At 42.4% G+C, this 20,311-nt stretch overlaps 1 protein-coding gene across 6 annotated transcripts in view; it reads right to left on the bottom strand.

The window, feature by feature from the left end:
• Positions 1-20,311, bottom strand: part of LOC120916458 (carcinoembryonic antigen-related cell adhesion molecule 1-like) — a 92,055-nt gene that overhangs the window by 51,963 nt on the left and 19,781 nt on the right. For all 6 annotated transcript variants that reach the window (XR_005743988.1, XR_005743986.1, XR_005743987.1 and 3 more), the window contains exons 3-4: positions 7,305-7,583; positions 1,712-1,990 (exon numbers count right to left, since the gene is read on the bottom strand). Coding sequence is in view for 3 of the 6 variants with exons in the window: in XM_040327432.1 (XP_040183366.1) it covers positions 1,712-1,990; positions 7,305-7,583 (558 nt within the window). In the remaining 3 variants the exon portion in view is untranslated. The remainder of the gene's footprint in view (positions 1-1,711; positions 1,991-7,304; positions 7,584-20,311) is intronic.

Raw genomic sequence — 20,311 nt, 5'->3', positions numbered from 1 at the left:
TGAGGAACTCGTCGAGAAAATAGAGAACATGTTCTCTATTTTCTCGTTGTTCTATGGGAGAAGGCGGCCCGCCGAGCTCCTCGGCGGCTTCATCCCTGAACTCGACGAGGAACTCGACGTGTTTGGCACGTCGAGTTCCTCGGCCGTGTGTACGGGGCCTGACAGTTCATAAAGCTTAAGTAAAACATTCCAATATTTATGTGAATCTCCCAGTGCTTAGAATGTATTCTATATCAGACAAAAGTCATGAAATGTGCTCAAAAGGTTGCCACCCTCACATAAATTCATGCTCCTATCTCAGTTGATGCCTATTATGGAAAAACACATCGGGTGGAGCCACATCTGTGACGTCATCGTGCACAAGCTGGCAGGTGAGGACTGCGACCGTGTTTGTACTCGTGTTGAAACCGCTTTGTTTTTACCTTCTAGTGAAAGTGCATTTTTACCTTTAATAAACACATGGTTTTAATATACTGCACTATGAAGTGTCGCCCTTTTTCCACCTTTGCATGAGAGTGGCATCGAGTCTGAACACATGCCACTCAATGTACCCATTGACTGCCTTGGATAATACTGCTGGTGGTGGGGGGGGGACGGGTGGGTAATATCAGGATGATCTTGTCCTATGTGCTGGGCTCTGTGGATGTTTTATATAGTGAGATAGATCTCCTCTATAATTTGAGATCCTAACCATCTGGTAAGAGGCGTGAATTTATGTTGCAACCTTTTGAGCACATTTCTCAATTTTTTTTCTGTGACTACCTAGAGGGTACTGATATTTTTATTTATAAAGATCTCTATTAGTTGATACTAATATGCTGTAACTGAGCTGCATTTTATTTTTGTGGTTGTCAGGCTTCACGTGACCTCTGACTCATGTTTGACCCCCAAGCTGCACTATGGGGCTCCAAAAAAGTAAGCAAAGCCAAATAAGGGGGCAAGCATACTATACATCTATATATATAAAACTCAACGTGTGTGTGTGTGTGTGTGTATGTATGTATGTTCCAGCATCACGTCCAAACGGCTAAAGATATTAACATGAAACTTGGCACACATGTTACTTATATGTCAGCAACAAACATAGGATAGGTGGTTTAACCCTTACCCACCCCCATTTGCCATGGTCGGGGTTTTCCTTTAAAGTCCCATTCAACTCTATGGGAAATACATGTTACTTCATAACTTCCAAACGGCTGTAGATATTTCGATAACACTTGGTCACATGTTACTTATATGTCCACCTAAACTATAGGATAGTTAATTTATCCCTTAACTACCCCCATTTGTGAGGGTCAGGGTTTTTGTTTAAAGTCCCATGCAAATCAATGGGAAATGTATGTTCCCACATAACTTCTGTACGCCTGGAGATATTTCAATAATACCTGGTACACATATTACTTATATGCCAAATAAAAATATATGACAGTTAAATTAACCCTTACCTTCATCCTTATATAAAAGATGGGTATATTTATATTACTATGATTTTCCTCCCCAAAAGGTTAAGATAGGAAGACCGGGCAATGCCGGGTATTCAGCTAGTTTTATATCAAAAAGCCTGCACAATTTTAAAAGAACCAGTCAGATTTTTCTTCATGTAGATGTAATAGGCTATTAAAGAGAACAAGTCACAACTGGGCTTATGCTAGAATCTGATTGCTCAGTCTTAAAACGGTTTACTGTTAATAGAAAAACTTTTAACACTTACAACCCAGTTTGAGATTTACTCCATTGCTGTTCTGGCTGTTTATCCAGTTGGTGGCTGTACAGGTGAAGGTTCCATTGTCATTAGCAGTGACAGGGCTAATTGTGAGGACTTTTTTATTCTCACTGAGGTAGTGGTTTGGCAGCGGCAGTGGTTCTCCTTGTAGGCTCCAGGTGTAAGTGACATCTGTACCATTGGCTGAGCAGGTCAGAGACACTGAATCTAATCCTGGCCAGACCCATTCTGTTACATTACTGGTTAATTTCACATTTGAGACCGGATCTGTCAAATCAAAAATACAGTTTGTTAGACTGAATGAGCAAACTCACGTTGAATAAAAACAAAACCCAGATTTTTTTCCTCACAAATTGCTGTGGTGTGGGGTGGTTATAGCATTAAAACATTCCTGGGACAGAAAAAAAAATAGGCTGCGGTACCAGCCCATGGCTTTCTAAAGGCTCCCTATATTTTTGCTTCTTTGAGATGTCACCTGAGGACCTGATGATGGAATAGATGAAAAGGTGTGTCGCAATAAACCATGAACACCCACCTTTCACCATGTCTACCAATCACTGCCACACCATGGTGCATTTTAAATGGTACATTGTATTTAGCCTACAGAAATCTGTCTCTACCATGAAAGGGCCACTAGATTATAGTTGCCCCTTTCATGACAATTTTCAGCTCCTCCTCTTAATACATCTATTTTCTCCACTGCCTCTTTACATACGCCTGAGCTCTGTTCTTTGGCTAATACCTCAACCACCCTCCTCTTCATAAATCTGAAACTGTCAGAAGAGAAACAATTAATTTGAACTGTTAGGCCCCGTACACACGAGAGGATCGATCCGCTGAAATGTATCCGCGGACCGGTTTCAGCGGATAGATCCGCTGGTGTGTATGATCCAGCGGATATTTATACGCGGATATTTTTCCGGGCGATGGATTTCCAGCGGATCAAAATTTGTTAGCATGCTAAGAAATCGACCCGCTGGAATCCAGTCCAGCGGATTGATCTGATGGTCTGGACAGACTCACCGGATCAATCCGTCCAAATCCATCCCTCGCATGCGTCGTAATGATTCGACGCATGCGTGGAAGTCCTTATATTACAGCACGTCGCCGCGTCAAATTACCGCGGAGGGAATTCCGCGCGGATTTTGATCTCATGGTTAGTACAACCATGAGATCAAAATCCGCCAGAGGATTTATCCGCAGAAACGGTCCTCCGGACCGTTTCCGCGGATCAATCCTCTCGTGTGTACTAGGCCTTAGTCACTTTTTTTTTCTCCAACTTCAGCAGTCAATCTAACAGCCCTGTTATTTTAAATGTCAGCTGGTGTTCATGGAATTAATGGCATTTGATGGCATTGAATTCAATAATGCAAACAATTGATTATCTATGACATACGTTTCGGCCACCGTGTTAAGGCAGACCATTCATATACAATACATGGCAACGGAATAAAAACACAGAGGGCAAGATTCACGTAGATCTGCGGCGGCGTAACGTATCTCATTTACGTTACGCCGATGCAAGTTTTACGGGCAAGTGCTTGATTCACAAAGCACTTGCCTGTAAAGTTGCGGCGGCGTAGCGTAAATCCCCCGGCGCAAGCACGCGTAATTCAAATCAGCCGGGTAGGGGGCGTAGAGCATTTAAATTAGGCACGTTCCCGCGCCGAACCTAATGCGCATGCGCCGTCCCTAAAATTTCCCGACGTACATTGCGCTAAATGACGTCGCAAGGACGTCATTGGTTTCGACCTGAACGTAATTGACGTCCAGCCCTATTCACGGACGAGTTACGCAAACGATGTTAAATTTCAAAATTTCGACACGGGAACAACGCCCATACTTAACATAGGATACGCCACCTAGGGGGCATGTTTATCTTTACGCCGCGTATCTCTTACGGAAACGGCGTATCTTTACTGCGACGGGCAAGTGTACGTTCATGAATCGGCGTAACTACTCATTAGCATATTCTATGCCAACCTCAATGGACGCGCCACCTAGCGGCCAGCGTAAATATTGCACCCTAAGATACGACAGTGCAGGCCGTCGTATCTTAGGCATGTTTAAGTGTATCTCAGTTTGGGAATACATTTAGACATACGACGGGCTTAGATTCGGGGTTACGTCGGCATATCTACTGATACGCCGGCGTAACTCTTTGTGAATCTGGCCCAGAATTTGTGCAGTTCTCCTTCACTTACCTCATCCTTCCATTCTGCTTTTAAATGTCCTTATTTCTTCTGAGAAATCCTTACTTCCTGTTCTTCTGTCTGTAACTCCATATAGTAATGCGAGGTTTTCTCCCTGGTGTGGAGTATCGTGCTCGCCCCCTCCCTTGGACTACCGGAGAGTCAGGACGCCCACTAACGCAGGGTTGCCAACTTTCAATGAATTTACGAATTACGAATTACGAATAGTTTGCAAAATCTGTACTTTTTGCAACTGTCCTTGAATGTCCATTACGCACATGTAGGCTGCATGTCCTTAACGGACATTCCTGGACAGATGTAACAATTATGAATTTTACAAACTGTTCGTAAATTTACTGAAAGTTGGCAACCCTGCTAACACACAGCTCCTTTCTCTATCTGCAACGTAGAGAGCGCCCTGACTCTCCCGTAGTCCAAGGGAGGGGGCGAGCACGATACTCCACACGAGGGAGAAAGCCTTGCATTACTGTGTGGAGTTACAGACAGAAGAACAGGAAGTGAGGATTTCTCAGAAGAAATAAGGACATTTAAAGCAAAATGGAAGGATGAGGTAAGTGAAGGAGGACTGCACTAAGGTAAAGGAAGCTATTTAGGGGGAAAAAATTGTACTTTACAACCCCTTTAAGGTTTCAGCTTGAGTCATAGTTTTCTCCATCTGCTGTAAGTAGAATTTGGAAAGAATAAAACTTAAAGTGGTACTAAACTCTAAAAATAAAAAAAATTCAGGCTCTTTATTGCAGAAGAGACATGCAGTGTCTCTACTGAACAGAGAAGCGTATGCACAGCTCTGTTTACATTTCTGGCAAAGTACAATTGTGTTGGGATGAATGACCCCCATGCATGTGAGAGTGGCATCATACAGTACCATGGCAGTCAATGAAGCCAAGGAATGACATTGTCATAGAAAAGTACCAGTAACTATAATTTAATTTTGGTTTTAAAATTTTATGTATTCTATATATATTTTTTTTTTTAGTTTGATCTACTATTCTTTTTACCACTATAAGCTAGGTAAATCCATCCAAATGATATGTAAAATATTTTTTTTTATGTTATAAAACTGCCCGCACTTTATGTTTAAGTTTAAATCAATATTATTTTCTAAAAAATTACTTTTAACTCCCAAACATTATATATATTGCGTTTGAAAAACTGCTGTGCAAATATCTCTGCTAATATATATATATATATATATATATATATATATATATATATATATATATATATATATATATTTTTTTTTAGCAGAGATATTTGCGCAGCAGTTTTTCAAACGCAATTATTTTGGAAAAAATACACTTTAATGGATAAAAAAAACAAATCACAATATTAACCCCAATTTTCATGAGAGATGATGTTATAGCGAGTAAATAGATATGTCACGCTTTAAAATTGCGCACGCCCGTGGAATGGCAACAAGCTATGGTCACAGAGAGGAAGAGCGGGGAGAGGCAAGTGTAAACAAACCTTTCCCCGAGCTTCCTAGTGTGGCTGTCACTGATCGTCTGTTCCCTGTGTTAAAGAACGACGATCAGTGAGGTCACACGCACAGCCACGCCCCCCCCACAGTAAGAACACTCTTTTAGGGCACGATTAACCCCTACAGTGCCCCTCCTGGTTAACCCCTTCACTGCCAGTGTAATTTTTACAGTAACCAGTGCATTTTTATAGCACTGTTCGCTGTAAAAATGACAATGGTCCCAAAATAGTGTCAAAAGCGTCCAATGTTTCCGCCATAATGTCACAGTCATGAAAAAAAATCGCTGATCGCCGCCATTACTAGTAAAAAAAATGTATAAAAATGCCATAAAACTATCCCCTATTTTGTAAATGCTCTAACTTTTGCGCAAACCAATCAATAATCGCTTATTGCAATTTGTTTACCAAAAATATGTAGAAAAATATGTATCGGCCTAAATTGAGGAAAAAAAATGATTTTTTTATATCTTTTTTGGGGGGATATTTATTATAGCAAAAAGTAAAAAATATAGATTTTTTTTCAAAATTGACGCTCTATTTTTGTTTATAGCGCAAAAGAATAAAAACCACAGAGGTGATCAAATACCACCAAAAGAAAGCTCTATTTGTGGGAAAAAAGGACGCCAATTTTGTTTGGGAGCCACGTCGCACGACCTCGCAATTGTCAGTTAAAGCGACGCAGTGCTGAGTCGCAAAAAGTGGCCTGGTCTTTGACAACCAAAATGGTCCTGGGATAAAGCTGTTAAGCCCTGTTTAAAGATAGAATAGGGATTCAGGACTTTTTGAGTGCACAGTCAATTGATACAAAAAAGATTTTTTATTGCTAAAAATAATAATATTTATTTAGACATAATTGAGCTAAAAACATTTGTACCACCATTTGGTATCATTGTTCAAGTATATATTACATTGGATTGACACAATGCTTAGACACCTTTCACACTGAGGAGTTTTTCAGGTAGTACAGCGCTAAAAATAGCGCTGCTATAGCGCCTGAAAAACTCCTGCACTGCATACCCAATGTGAAAGCTGGAGGGCTTTCACACTGAGGCGATGCGCTGGCGGGAGACAAAAAAAATCTCCTGCCAGCAGCATCTTTGGAGCGGTGAGAGGAGCGGCGTGTATACCGCTCCTTCCCATTTAAAACAATGGGAAACCGCGGCAATACCACCCGCAATGTGCCTCTGCAGAGGCGCATTGCGGGCGGTATTAACCCTTTATCTGCGCTATACTGCCAACGCGCCTCCCGCCCCAGTGTGAAAGGGGCCTTAAAGTTCTGACATTTAGGCCTTTTTCACACTGGGGCATTATTCGAGCGTTTTTCAAGTGTTTTTCGAGCGTTATTTGATCGTTATTCGAGCGAAGCTTCATCTGCAATCCCAATGTGCTGGTAAAGCACCGCTAAGACCCTAACATTTTAGGGCGTTTTTGCAGTGCCTCGGTGTGAAAGGGTAAGGCTTTTTACAGCGCTTTCAATTCATTTCAATGGAGAGGGGCGTTTTTGGAGCATTTTTTTCAGCGCCCCCAAAAGCTGCTCCAAAGATGCTGCTCGTAGGAGTGTGAAAGGGTCCATTGAGATGCATGGAGAGCATTTTATGAGCGTTTTAATAGCGCTATTTTTAACGCTAAAACGCTGTAAAAATGCTTCAGTGTGAAAGGGGTCTTAAAGCGGAGTTCCAGCTTTTTTTTATGTTTATTAAAAGTCAGCAGCTACAAAAAGTCCTGAATCCCTATTCTAGCGTTGAATTTTCCAAAATTTGGGATGTTGGTGCCATGATTATTTCTTTTCCTGGTCATGTCCACATAAATTTTTGAAATTTTATTAAGTCCTGTGAATTATTTCAAGATACCTCCTATCTCATTCATGGATCATATCATATAATTCTTACCTGATACATTCAAGTACAGGGTGTTGCTGGTGTTGTAGCTGATAGGGTTCTGAATGTTGCAGGTATAATTTCCGCTGTCACTCCCTGTGATTGGTTGGAAGTTGAGGTTGGAATCCCTGCAGATCACATTGGGCTCTGAGCAGATTATATTCCCACCACGGTAGAAGGTGTACGTAGTTACAGTCTGGCCACTGGCATTACAATGGAGGGACACATAGGTGCCACCAATGAGATTATTAGAAGTGCCATTACTACTGAGGACAGGAGTGTTGAGAACATCTGGAAATAGAAAATAAATGGCAGTTATTTGTAACACAATTTCATTACCAATATAATAATAGAGACTTGTGGCACCGACAGAGTGAAGACTGGAGCTTTCAGTACACATGGACTGGCAAATATAAGATGGTGATTTTTCACAGAAGCCCTGAAGACATCTCACCTCAAATCTCATACTGCAGTGTTGGTGTTTCTGTGTGGACAGCTCACAGGAAGTGACACAGACACTCTGCTTCTGACAGGATCCCCAGGTGGATATTCGAACGGTGTGGAGGAAGAAACAGACCATTCGGGCACGCGGGCACTGGGGGGCCCCATCAGGGTTGCCAGCCTCAGTAAAACCAGGGACAGTATGTAAAAATCTGTGTTTTAAAAAAAATCTCCAGATTATAGCTGCCCCGTCTCTCCAGTACCTTTTCAGTGTATGTATGTGTATTCTGTGTGTATGTATACTGTGTGTCTGTGTGTGTGTGTGTGTGTGTGTGTGTATATACTGTGTGGCCCCATAATTTCCTATTGCCTGGGGGCCCCATAATTTCCTATTGCCTGGGGGCCCCATAATTTCCTATTGCCTGGGGGCCCCATAATTTCCTATTGCCTGGGGGCCCCATAATTTCCTATTGCCTGGGGGCCCCATAATTTCCTATTGCCTGGGGGCCCCATAATCTCTTATTGCCCGGGGGCCCCATGAGTTGTCAGTCCAACCCTGGGAAGAAAGGACCTAGGGGAGAGGAACCCCATGAGCTGTACCACACTTTTATAAATCGGTGGATGGAGTATACCCTGATGGTGACACCTGACTGCTTGCACTAAGACAGTGGAGGGACGGGATATCCTTAAGAGGGGGAGCATCTGAAGAGTCACCTTTGCTTGTTCTTGCACAAGACGTTATTATAGCACCAGTCACTTTATTTGGGATCTGCTGAACATTTGCACTATATTTTTATTAGAGATATTTACTATATATATTTTTTATTTATATAAATTTTTTACATTTAGGTCTATAGATTTTTCATTTATTATTAACATTCAATATATTGGTTCACTTTCTTTTAGATTATTTCCACAGTACACTCACTGTTTCATAACAGTCAGGTGAATTTAAAGAGCAGTGCCAACATCCCATTTATTTGTTTTATATACTGTACTGCAGTGATAGTTGCTCATGTTCTCAGGACACATTGGAATTTTATAAGGCTATGATGTCCACTGCAAAATAGCACAAAATTCACGCAAAATTTGAACAGTGAACATTCACCCCATGTATCAAACCAAATTATGTTAAAATTTGTCCAAGATTAGCTCAGTAGAAATTTCAAATAATGCCCTGACATTCAGCAACATCTGTTCAATAGGAAAATATATTTTTTCTGTATCATTTCGCACTACTGTAAATAAGAAAAAGGGTTGTTATTACCTTCCATACACTCTGGGGATTATTTACGAAAGGCAAATAAATCCATTTTGCACTACAAGTGCAAAGTGCACTTGAAATTGCACTCGCTGTAAATCTGAGGGGTAGATCTGAAATGAGGGGAAGCTCTGCTGATTTTATTATCCAATCATGTGCAAGCTAAAATGCTCATTTTTATTTTTCTTGCATGTCCTCCTTGGATCTACAGTGACTGCACTTCCAGGTACACTTTCTGTGCAATTTCAAGTGCACGTTGCACTTGTAGTGCAAAGTGGATTTGCCTTTCGTAAATAACCCCCATTAACTTATTCCTCTGGAAGAACTCCTGGGCACAAGCTAAAATTGATTCCCTTTCATGCTCGTAAGAATTGTGCACTGGTTTATAGATATGTGCATGCGCGAACTTGCACGTGCACACAAGCCGTCGCGCTTGCGTGCACGTGCACCTGTGACAGATGCTGGCGCCAAACAGACTATTTAAACTCAGTCAGTGCTCTGGATCAGTGCTGCCTTTTCTTCAGCCTCCTGTGTATCTGTGATCCTGGGAACCTGTATCCTGCTTCCAGTTAATAATCCGGCTTGTCTTGACCATCCTCTGAACTCCACCTGCATCGACTTCGGCTAGTCCACTGACCACTCTTCTGTCTGCTCCTTTGGCTCCAGTTCCATTGGACTTGGCTTGTCTCCTGACCATGTTCCTGTCTGTGACCTGTACCCGATCCTTCCCTTCTGTGTATGACCTGACCTGCCTGACCTTGCTACCTTGCCTGCTGTTACCTGCATCAGCTCCCTGCCTGTTGTCACCTGCATCAGCTCCCTGCCTACCTACCTACTTGCAAAAGCCATCTGATGACTTCTCCTGCCCAGCGAGGACACCTGCCCTGCTGCTAGAAAGACTTCCAGGCATTTGTGCAACTCTGAACTCCTGCACCACCTGTCTACACTATCAGGACCCCCGAGTCAGAGGTGTAAGACCCCATACACACTATTACATTTTCTGCAGATTTTTATCTTCAGATTTACCAAAACCATGTAGTGCAAGGGCCTGCCTGATTACATACAAATTGAAACTCTGATGCCGCCTACACACGACTGTTTTTCATAATGAGAAAAATGACATTTGTTAAATTGGTCATTAAAAACAATCGTGAGTAGGCTCCAGAGCATTTTTCATGACGTGAAAAATGGGCATTAAAAATTTAGAACATGCTCTGATTTTTCTCGTCTTTTTTCACGTTGTGAAAAACGGTCGTGTGTAGGCTTTAACGACGGGAAAAAAACGTGCATGCTCAGAAGCAAGTTATGAGACGGGAGCACTTGTTCTGGTAAAACTAGCGTTCGTAATGGAGATAGCACATTCGTCACGCTGTAACAGACTGAAAAGCGCGAAGAATAAAAGTGTGAATCGTCTCTCACCAAACTTTTACTAACACAAAATCAGCAAAAGCAGCCCAAAGGGTGGCGCCATCCGAATGGAACTTCTCCTTTATAGTGCCGTCGAACGTGTTGTACGTCACTGCGCTTTGCTTGAGCATTTTTTTCCACGACCGTGTGTATGCAAGGCAGGCTTGACATTAATCACGTTGAGAAAAAGATCATTTTTTTTAGGACATTAAAAACAGTCGTGTGTACGCGGCATTAAGGTTTGACCTCATATTATATGGTTTTGGTAAATCTGAAGACAAAAATTTGCAGAAAATCTAATAGTGTGTTTGAAGGAATGTTGAGGGAATGTATCACATACCCCAATCTAGTTTTATGTAAGTGTTTGCTTTCAGCTGCTGAATCTTTGCAGTTGTTACTGAAAATGCAATGATTGACTGTAGAGAGCACTGAACTCTCTTTTTTTTTTTTTTAACACACGTTCAGGACTTCTATGGTCAGTAATGTTTTTATTCAAGTTTAAAAAAATGTGAGCCACCCCTCTCATTCCCAAAACATCCTAAAAGAATCTCCAAAGATATGCAGTGGCACCCAAAACCTGCAACGGCAGGTGAAAGGAAGCAGGAGCAGGGTTTCCTTCCTTGTTGCTTAAACTTTTATTGGTATACTATTTAGTACACTCTCGGTGGGATCCACGTTGTTGTTTTTTATGTTTTAAATGAAACAAAAAAAACCTCCGGTATTTAAACCTTCTTAGTGCTAAAACTTAGTACAAACTCCTCATAAAATTTACCTGCAGACTTTCATAATCTTTGCTGATATTGTACATGTAAGTTTTGATGGCCCTTTATTAGCAAATGCATTTGCCTGGGGCACATTTATCCAATTGTAAATTATTTTGTAAGCTCTAATTTGCACTTATTGCGACATTAAAATCATGCAGCTTCACTTGAAGTAGCACGATTTTAAAGCCGCAGGTCAATATGATTTAAGGTGTGACTTGCCTGACATCTGTGCGACTTCATGCACAGATGTCCATGCAAGCAACACCTCAAATCTCAAAAAATAGTGCAGGAATCTTTTTTTTCAAATTGGTGTGGCACTGATTTGAAAGGTTTCATTGCCGACAATTGGGTGCGTCTTGTCATGCAATTTGGACCTGTCAAATCACATAACAAGTCGCACTGGTGTGAAGGGGGCTTAAGAGGGTGAATGTGACTGTGAGATGAGGGATGAATCCTGTAGTGAAGTGGGCCAATACACTGTATATACATTATTAATTGGATGAGTTACCCAGTGGATTAATGATAGATATACCACAGTATATTACATAGTATAAAGATTGTAAAAAGAGAAGCTGGAACACTCGAAGCAAGGAGAGGAAATCCAAAATTTCCAAATAAGGGGAAGTAAAGTTGGGAAATGGCAGAAGAGTCTCAGGCCTTGTACTCACGACCGGATCTGTGCGCTGGAAACTGTCTGCCCGACAGTTTCCGGCGTACAAGGCTGATTTTTGTTTTGTTCCGCTGGCGTGTACACACCAGCGGACCAAATTCCCGTCGTACCGGAACGCGTGCACGTAAACTACGTACGACGTCACTATAAAGGGGAAGACCAAAGTTAATGGCGCCGCCCTCTGTTCCTCTTTTGCTAGTTACGGGTTTGCTCGTGTTAGTGAAGGTTTGGTTAGAGCTGATTCGCGCTTCTCGGTCTCCAGGCTTTGACAGCGTGTATTCACGGGTTCAGTGCGTGTGCTTGCGGTAACGTAGTTGTCATTCGGCTATAGGCAAGCAGGTTGTTTCTGCTTTAGCAGTTGCATCCTGTGCGCTCGTATCTGTTTGTCACGCGTTTGTCGCAGGTAGTGCTGGATTTGCGAGTGCTTTCTGTTTCAGTGTGTTCTTGACTGACCAGCCGGCCGGTTTGAAGCCATGATGGAGCAGCAGCGTCAATTTTCGCGAGTTGGTGCTGTTTATGGGATGGCTGCTGGATATGTTCATTTGTCCAGTACTTTGGCCAGAAACAGGGGGCGGAGGCGTTTCTGGACCAAGAATTGGTTGCGCCAGCGTGACCAGTTCTCACATATGCCTCTGCTTAGGGAACTCCAGGAGAATAATCCTAATGACTTTAGGAATTTTCTCCGCATGACGGACCCCGTATTCAACCGTCTGCTGGATCTTCTGTCCCCCTATATCACGAGGCAGGACACTGTGATGCGCCAAGCCATCACGGCCGAGCAGAGGCTTATTGCCACGTTGCGGTACCTGGCGACTGGGAGGAGCCTGCAGGACCTCAAGTTCTCGACAGGCATCTCTCCGCAGGCGCTTGGGGTCATCATACCGGACACGTGTGCTGCCATCATCAAAGTTATGCATGAGGAGTATATTAAGGTAAGTTTCCTGGCTCTAATAATGTGGCCAACTAACTTTCTTTTTATTTTCCCAGATATGCTGTGTGTTTAACTAACGTTACCTTTTCTCCCTATGCATGTTGATATCAGCTTTACATGTTTTATTCTTGGCCTACCTGCATATTTGTCCCTTACCCAATATTAACCTGTCCAGCATGCTATCCTAGGGACAAACCCACCTTGCCATTTTTTCAAACAGGACTTTTTGGTTTTTGTGTCCCCCCCCCCCCCCCCCCTTCAAACTTTTATTGTCCCCATCAGAGGGCTGTGGAGTCTCTTAATGAAGTGGCCCTATATATTTCATTTTCCAAATTCTCCATGCACATTTTTCTAATGCAATTTTAATACTGTGAACTGTCACAAGGATGCTTGTAGGATGTATTTGTTACAAAGTACTAAATCTCTAATTTTGTTTGTCCCCACAGCTACCCTCCACACCACAGGAATGGCAGTCTGTGGCTTCCCAATTTGCCCAGCGGTGTGATTTTCCAAACTGCGGTGGAGCAATAGATGGGAAACACGTCCGCATTGTGCCCCCACCCCGCTCGGGGTCCTACTATTATAATTACAAGGGTTATCATAGTATTGTGTTGATGGCGGTGGTGTCGGCACAGTATGAGTTTCTATATGTGGACGTGGGGAAGAACGGCCGGATGTCTGATGGGGGAGTGTTCGCACGGACTGATTTCTATGATCGTCTCCAAGCTGGTGGTCTGGCATTGCCACCAGATGAAGATAATGTGGAAGGACTTCCGTTTGTGTTCCTAGCGGACGAGGCTTTCGGGCTTGGTCCTCACCTCATGCGGCCTTTTCCCCAGAGGACCCTCACCTCAGAGAGGAGTGTGTTTAATTTTCGGTTGGCCAGGGCTCGGAGGGTAGTCGAGAATGCCTTTGGGATACTCACCAACCGGTTCCGCCTGTTCAGGACATCGATACATCTGGCGGAATATAAATTGGACACCGTTGTATTTGCCTGCTGCATTTTGCACAACTTTTTACGCAGGCACTCCCAGACGTACCTACCCGACATCGGTTCTGAGGCAAGACTACCCTCAGATCCCCTTCCCGGGCTGGACACTGGTCGCGCTGGCTTGGCCCCCCAATCAGCTCGTGAGGTACGCGACAAATATGTTGAGTACTTCATGGGTCGGGGGGCCATTGCTATGCCAGATCATATTTCTTTCTAATTCGGCCCCCAAAGAAAGGAATATTCTAAAAAATAATAAATAATTAGACCATTGGACTTTATACAGTTGTTTGTCATTAATGCTTTTTCTCTTTTTCTGTCTTCCTGGTTCTCTAACTAACTTCTTCAATTGTAATGCATAATTGATTTCTCCACTTTTAGTAACTAACCACATTTTGCACAGTATTCACTCATCTACAAACAGGGTATTGAGTCTAGAAATAAGAAGCAACTCCATTTGTAAATTTTGAGGTCAATTTTTTTAATTTTTGCTTGTTCATGACCCCAAAAATAATTTTATAGTTTTTTCATTACTCCCTTCTTTTGTACTTAGGAGTCTACAAAATTTTTTTATACTTTTTTTTTTTTTCAGGTAATTCAACCAAAAATATTATGCAGATTATACATTTATTAACAAGTTCACTTTTTTTTTTAGCAAATATAGTTAGATTTATTGTTTACATATATATATATATATATATAGATTATTTTTGGTGGGGTGTTTACCGCCTTATTTTTTTTTTTTGGCATATTTTTTATGCACAAAAAACAATAATTTTTTTACAATTTTTTTTGTTTTTGGTGTGTTTTTCTAAAAGTAAATTTTTAGGTGATAATTTGGAGTCAAATCTCTACTTCACTAAATTCAGTGATTAGAGAGATTTATAATTCTATATATATATTATTAAAATTTTTTGGCGTTGTTTATTCTTTATGGTCTAAACTTTAGAGTATCCCAAAATGTTCAACATGGTCAAAAAGTAACAAAATCCAATTCCAAAAATCTTAAAAACTCACAACAGCAGTCAGTCATGGTGTGCTTTCACACTGGAACACGCCAAAATTGGAAGATACACACATTCAGTGCAAACTCGCCAAATGTCATTGGTTCAACAGACAAATGGCCACATGTGCTATCTGACATCATGGGTGATCAATGTCTGTGTTTTGTGGGAGCAAACCCTTCCTCTCAACTACTTGAGGATGGAGGAGGGGGTTGGACCCACAAAGCACAGACATTAGATATTCTGTGATGGCAGATAGCACATGTTGGCACACTGTGTGTGTATCTTCAAATTTTGGCGTATCCATTATTCAAACTGTAAAAATGTTTGTGGGGGCGGGGGATGGGCGGGGGGTGTTTCAGTCTTTGACACGGCCCATCATGTCAATAATGTTCTTAAAATTAGATTCGATGACCATCATTCTTTGCCGCATATTGTCCATTTCCGTGCTGCATTCCAAAAGGACATTTGTTACATTCTGTTCCATGAGAAACATCCTTTCACGCATATTGTGCATTTCAGTGCTGCACTCCATTACCTGCTGAATAATTATAGCAGCACTTGCACGTGAAAATATTGGCACACCATCCTCCTCCCCTAAAACAAAAAAAAAAAATGGCATTTACAACATTATTTTTCGATGAGGCCTATCTACATATGTTTTTTTGAATCAAGCTAGGGTGACACTGACCTGATGGGCTTCTCCTTTCCACCTCTTCGACATCTTCTATCACTCCTCCTTCTTCCACCACCTCCCCATCATCTTCAATCACTCCTCCTTCTTCCACCACTTCCCCATCATCTTGGACTCCTCCTTCATCCATCAATCCACCTTCTTTCAATTCGCCAAATTGTTCTTCCGCCACTTGCCCTTCATCTGCTATGACTTCTAAGTCCAAAATTACTTCTTCCTCCTCTCTTCCTTCCTCCTTTCTTCCTTCCTCCTCTCCTTCCACATCCTCTTCTCCTTCCACATCCTCTTCTCCTTCCACATCCTCTTCTCCTTCCACATCCTCTTCTCCTTCCACATCCTCTTCTCCTTCCACATCCTCCTCCTCCTCCACATGTTGAGATGGCAGATTTTGGCCTTGTCTGGCCCTCTCTGCCTCCTCCAAATGCTGGCGACTTCTTTCCCCTGAAATAAACCAAAAAAAATGTAGACTCATCAGCACACAGATATTGGAGAGCATAAATCGCACACATTGCTTAGAAGATGCTTTCATTTAGTTACTTTTATCTTTCACCAAACCTACATTTTGCAATTACTTCTATATGGCAAGCTCTGATCCTGCCCCTTTTTAGCAAAGTGACACACATGGATGTCCCCCCTAAACTGTATTTCTGGGAGACCCTACCAAAACCCATTTTTGATTTGGGGAGACACAGGTGCTCTGCATTGCAGATGTGAAAACATCTGCTTTAGTACCACTGTTTTTAGAATGAATCCTGTTTGCCTTTCCCATTCTCATACTTTTTTTTTCTAGAACTAGCTTTTACACAATGTTTACAAACAAAGTTTTTGGCCAGTGAGCCATGTCCAGGTGTGTTGTTCCTGGAATAACCGAGCCTTTATGATAAACTATGTGATGTTACGTTGTTTACTAAGAACACTATTTGTAAATATGTAGTTATTTATGTCCTAAAAAATAAATGACAAAATGTCTTTAAAATTACAAGCAGGCCAAGGAGGCAGATGGTGAAATATACATGGCAACACATTATTGCAGACAATCACCCCCCCCCCCCAACCCCAAAATATATTTACTTACTTTTACGCAGAATTTTAAGTATTTTCTTCATCTGATGTGGCTCCCTCAATTTTAAGTCTGACCATCGTTTCCTCAGCTGTTCCTTGGACCTGGTGATCCCAAACATCCTCTGCATTCTCCTCGCCACCTTGTCCATAATATGTGCCTTTCGGCGGTTAGGGGTCTTGTATGGCCCTAATTCACCATCATAGTCCTTCTTTCGCATGATGTAAACTAACTCCACCATTTCCTGGAACCGCATATTAGTGGCTTTATATCTTCTTTTCCTTGATCGGGACGTCCCTGCCTCTGTCCCTTCACTTGTGGCATGAGAGCATCGTGCCCGCTCGTGTGACATCGCCATCTTTCCTTTCCCACAGTGATTATGGGCGTGGAAAAGATGAATTGTTACGCCATGGGCGGAGAAGAGGGCGGCGTTTAATACATACGCGGAGTGTAGAGAATGCAAACAACGTGTTTACGTCCGTTACGCGGAGAATCTTCGAGCGCATCCAGAACATACACAGTTAACGCCATATTTCCTAAACTCATTGATTAGGGGCCTCGCAAAGGTGACGAGGGCGGGGTTTCATAAATACGCGGAGTGTTTAAAAGGTTTACGCCGTGATTACGCATCTTACGCGGTAATTAGGCGAGCGTGAGAAACGAGGAGCGAGAGACAGGAAGGTAAGGAAATTAAAAATGTGATCAGCAGAGGCCTTGAAAATGTAGACACATGGGATGGGGGTTTGGGCTGTTGGTTGCACCCTTTTTAAGCTATTCTGTCTATGGGGTACCACAATGTTATTTTGGTATCCAAATGCTTTTGGACACCTCACAAAATAGAGATGTGAACAATGCTGTACCTCATTGACACGTTTTTGAATGGTGTATTCAGATCAGGCAAAGTATTGTTCAAGTGTTGGTTGTACAGAGGTCATTAGGAAGTGTCTTTTATGTCATCCATTGTCAGGGGCATGAGATTTACACATGAAAGAGTGCCTAGATGAAAACTGTCATTTGTAAGCATTGTTTAATTTTATATATTTAAAATATTTACTGCAATGTGAACAATGGCTCTGCATCTAGCAAATCAATGTTTGGTACAAGCAATGCGGCCGAGCTGCCAATCATTGTTTAAACAAGAGAGACTGTGTTTGGAATTAGATATAGGTAATAAATTTGAAGACACATATTAGATCAAGGTCAACGCTGATCCTTTGGAATATTTATTTTTCTGTGGTTTATGTTTTTGTAATCTAGACTCAAAAAGAAATATAATTTTGAAACAATTGCAATGGACCTCCTACAAAGCAAGGAATCTATAGAGGCCTTACTTCAGAAATACCAGGACACGCCCATCCTGTGGAATTCTAAGCACTCTTTATATTGCAATAAAGAGGTACGAGCGGCAGCACTAGAAGAGCTAGCAAATTATATGCAAACTTGGGTGCCAGGATGCACTGCCAACATGGTGAAGGATAAACTTGCCAACCTCAGAAGCACATACAGGAGAGCATACAAAGCTAATAAAATCAAAAAATCGGGAGCAGCAGCAAGACAAGCAAAGGAACCCAAACTGTGGTATTATAAACAGATGGCTTTTTTGCGGGACGAAATGGAAGGCAGGAAAACGATGTCCAGTCTTTCTTCCAACCTTTCCTCCATGCTACCTTCCAGCGGACATTCCCCAGATGACCACAGCCCTGCAGAGTCGGAGGAAGAGGGCCTGGCTGACAGAGATGCAGATCTGCCACCCTTCGATGAGGAGGTATAGTAGTTTCCTCTATATTTCTGGCGTAAATAATTCTTGGTGGATTAATGATTTGATATTGTAAAAAAAAAGCCAAGCTGGGAAAAAGCAAAAAAAAAGGTGTACAGACAAATAGGTGTCAGGGATGACAACTGCAGGGGTCAGAAGTAGAGTGTATTCAAGTAATAATGAACAGAAAATACTAAACGAAAAACATGAAAATGAGTGTGGTTTTATTTAGCGAAATTGTAAAAAAATTCCTTTTTTTTCCACACAGGAAGAAGAGATCAGCCAGGAGGTGGCAGATCCTCAGGTGTCTGTCAGCCAGGAGGAGGCCGGGGTCAGTGGCAGCCAGGAGGAGGCCGGGGTCAGTGGCAGCCAGGAGGAGGCCGGGGTCAGTGGCAGCCAGGAGGAGGCCGGGGTCAGTGGCAGCCAGGAGGAGGCTGGGCCCAGTGGCCTGCAGCAGGTCCACCCGGCCAGGAGAACCACCACCAGCCAGTCTTCTCCCCCCCAGGTGAGGCCATCAGGCCGAAGGAGGCAGTTGAGGCCTGTGGAGGAGGCAAGCCTCCGCATGATCCAGGAGGCAAGCGCCATCATGAGGGCCCCCCTCAACCCCACAGAGGCCTTCAGTGCCTCATTGGCCCATGATTTAAATGAAGGGGAGGAGGACCAGAGAAGACTGGCAAAGGCCCTGATGAACCAGGTCCTTTGGTGGATGCAGAGGGGCCTGCTGACCCCAGACACTGGGCTATGTGACCCGGCCCGGCTTGCGGAACACCATCCTCCTGCTGCCACATCAACCCCACCTGCAAGACCCCGTGTTCGATCCGCTGGAAGGCTGCCTGGAGGGAAGGCTGGAAAGAGGAGGAAACGTTGATTTTCTGCCTTCCATTTCCTTCCACATAAAGGACATCTTGTTTGTACTACCACAGTTTGGGTTCCTTTGTTTGTGTGCTGCTGCTTCATATTTTAGTGTTTGGCTCCTGAGGCTTGGAAGTTTATCCTTCACCATGTTGGAAATGCAAGTTTGCATATAGTTTGCTATCTATTCTAGTGCTGCCGTTCTTTTTATTTTTTGTGCTGACATTTGCCAGAATAAAAGGCTTTTTGCTTTCATTTGAAAACATGTCTATTGTTTGATATACTGTGGGGATTATTAGGCAGCAAACCTTTAATAAATATACAATGGGTAATTTACAAAGGACACACTCCTTGGGGGGGGGGGACATTTGGTGTGCCAACATGGTTTAATATTCTCTAATGAAACACCAAAAAAAAAATAAAAAAAAAAAAATGAAAAAAACATGTTAAAAAAAAATAGTTTAAATGGTGACATAACTAGAAACCAAAAAAAAAATTAAAAAAATGCACATTCCTTTACAAAAATGACTACTCTAAATTATGGAGGACCACCAACCAAAACACACGTCTGGCATAGAAAACATTATTAAAGGATTACATCACAAGCAAGAAATGTGACATTTCAGTATGGGACAACTCTATTGAAATTGCATCAGCAAGAGAACGGGGTTATTCTAGCAAGAGAAGAATTAATAAAACGAGGCTTTAAAATGTGGTTTAGTGCGCCTTTTTAAGACATTGTTCTCTTGCTAGAATAAAAGGTTTCTAATGACGAATGTGCCATATCCCAAAGAAACGCGAGTTTTACCTGAACGAGCGCTCCCGTCTCCTCATTTGGACTGAGCATGCGCGGGGTTTTTGTACGCTGCTTTTGTGTACAGACGACCGAACATGTCTGACGGACACGATTCCAGCAGACTGTTTTAAAGCAAGACCAGGAAACAGTTGTTCGTTGGAAAACGGTCTGGCCGACGATTGTTTGCTGGAATTCAGTACGTTACTGCCTACACACGAACGAACATGTCCGCTGAAACTGGTCCGCGGACCAGTTTCAGCAGACATGTTTGGTCGTGAGTACGAGGCCTCACTCTTGCAGTTGTAAAAAGATGTAAGAAGTCAGGGTCTGACTTAACTGACAAGGTTCTACCTCAGTGGTTCTCAACCTTTTTGGTGCTGTAAACCCCTTAATCA

Source organism: Rana temporaria, chromosome 10 (assembly GCF_905171775.1).
Source record: "Rana temporaria chromosome 10, aRanTem1.1, whole genome shotgun sequence".
NCBI lineage: Eukaryota > Metazoa > Chordata > Amphibia > Anura > Ranidae > Rana > Rana temporaria.
Note: the sequence above shows the minus strand (reverse complement) of the source record. Positions and strands in the feature narration are given on the sequence as shown.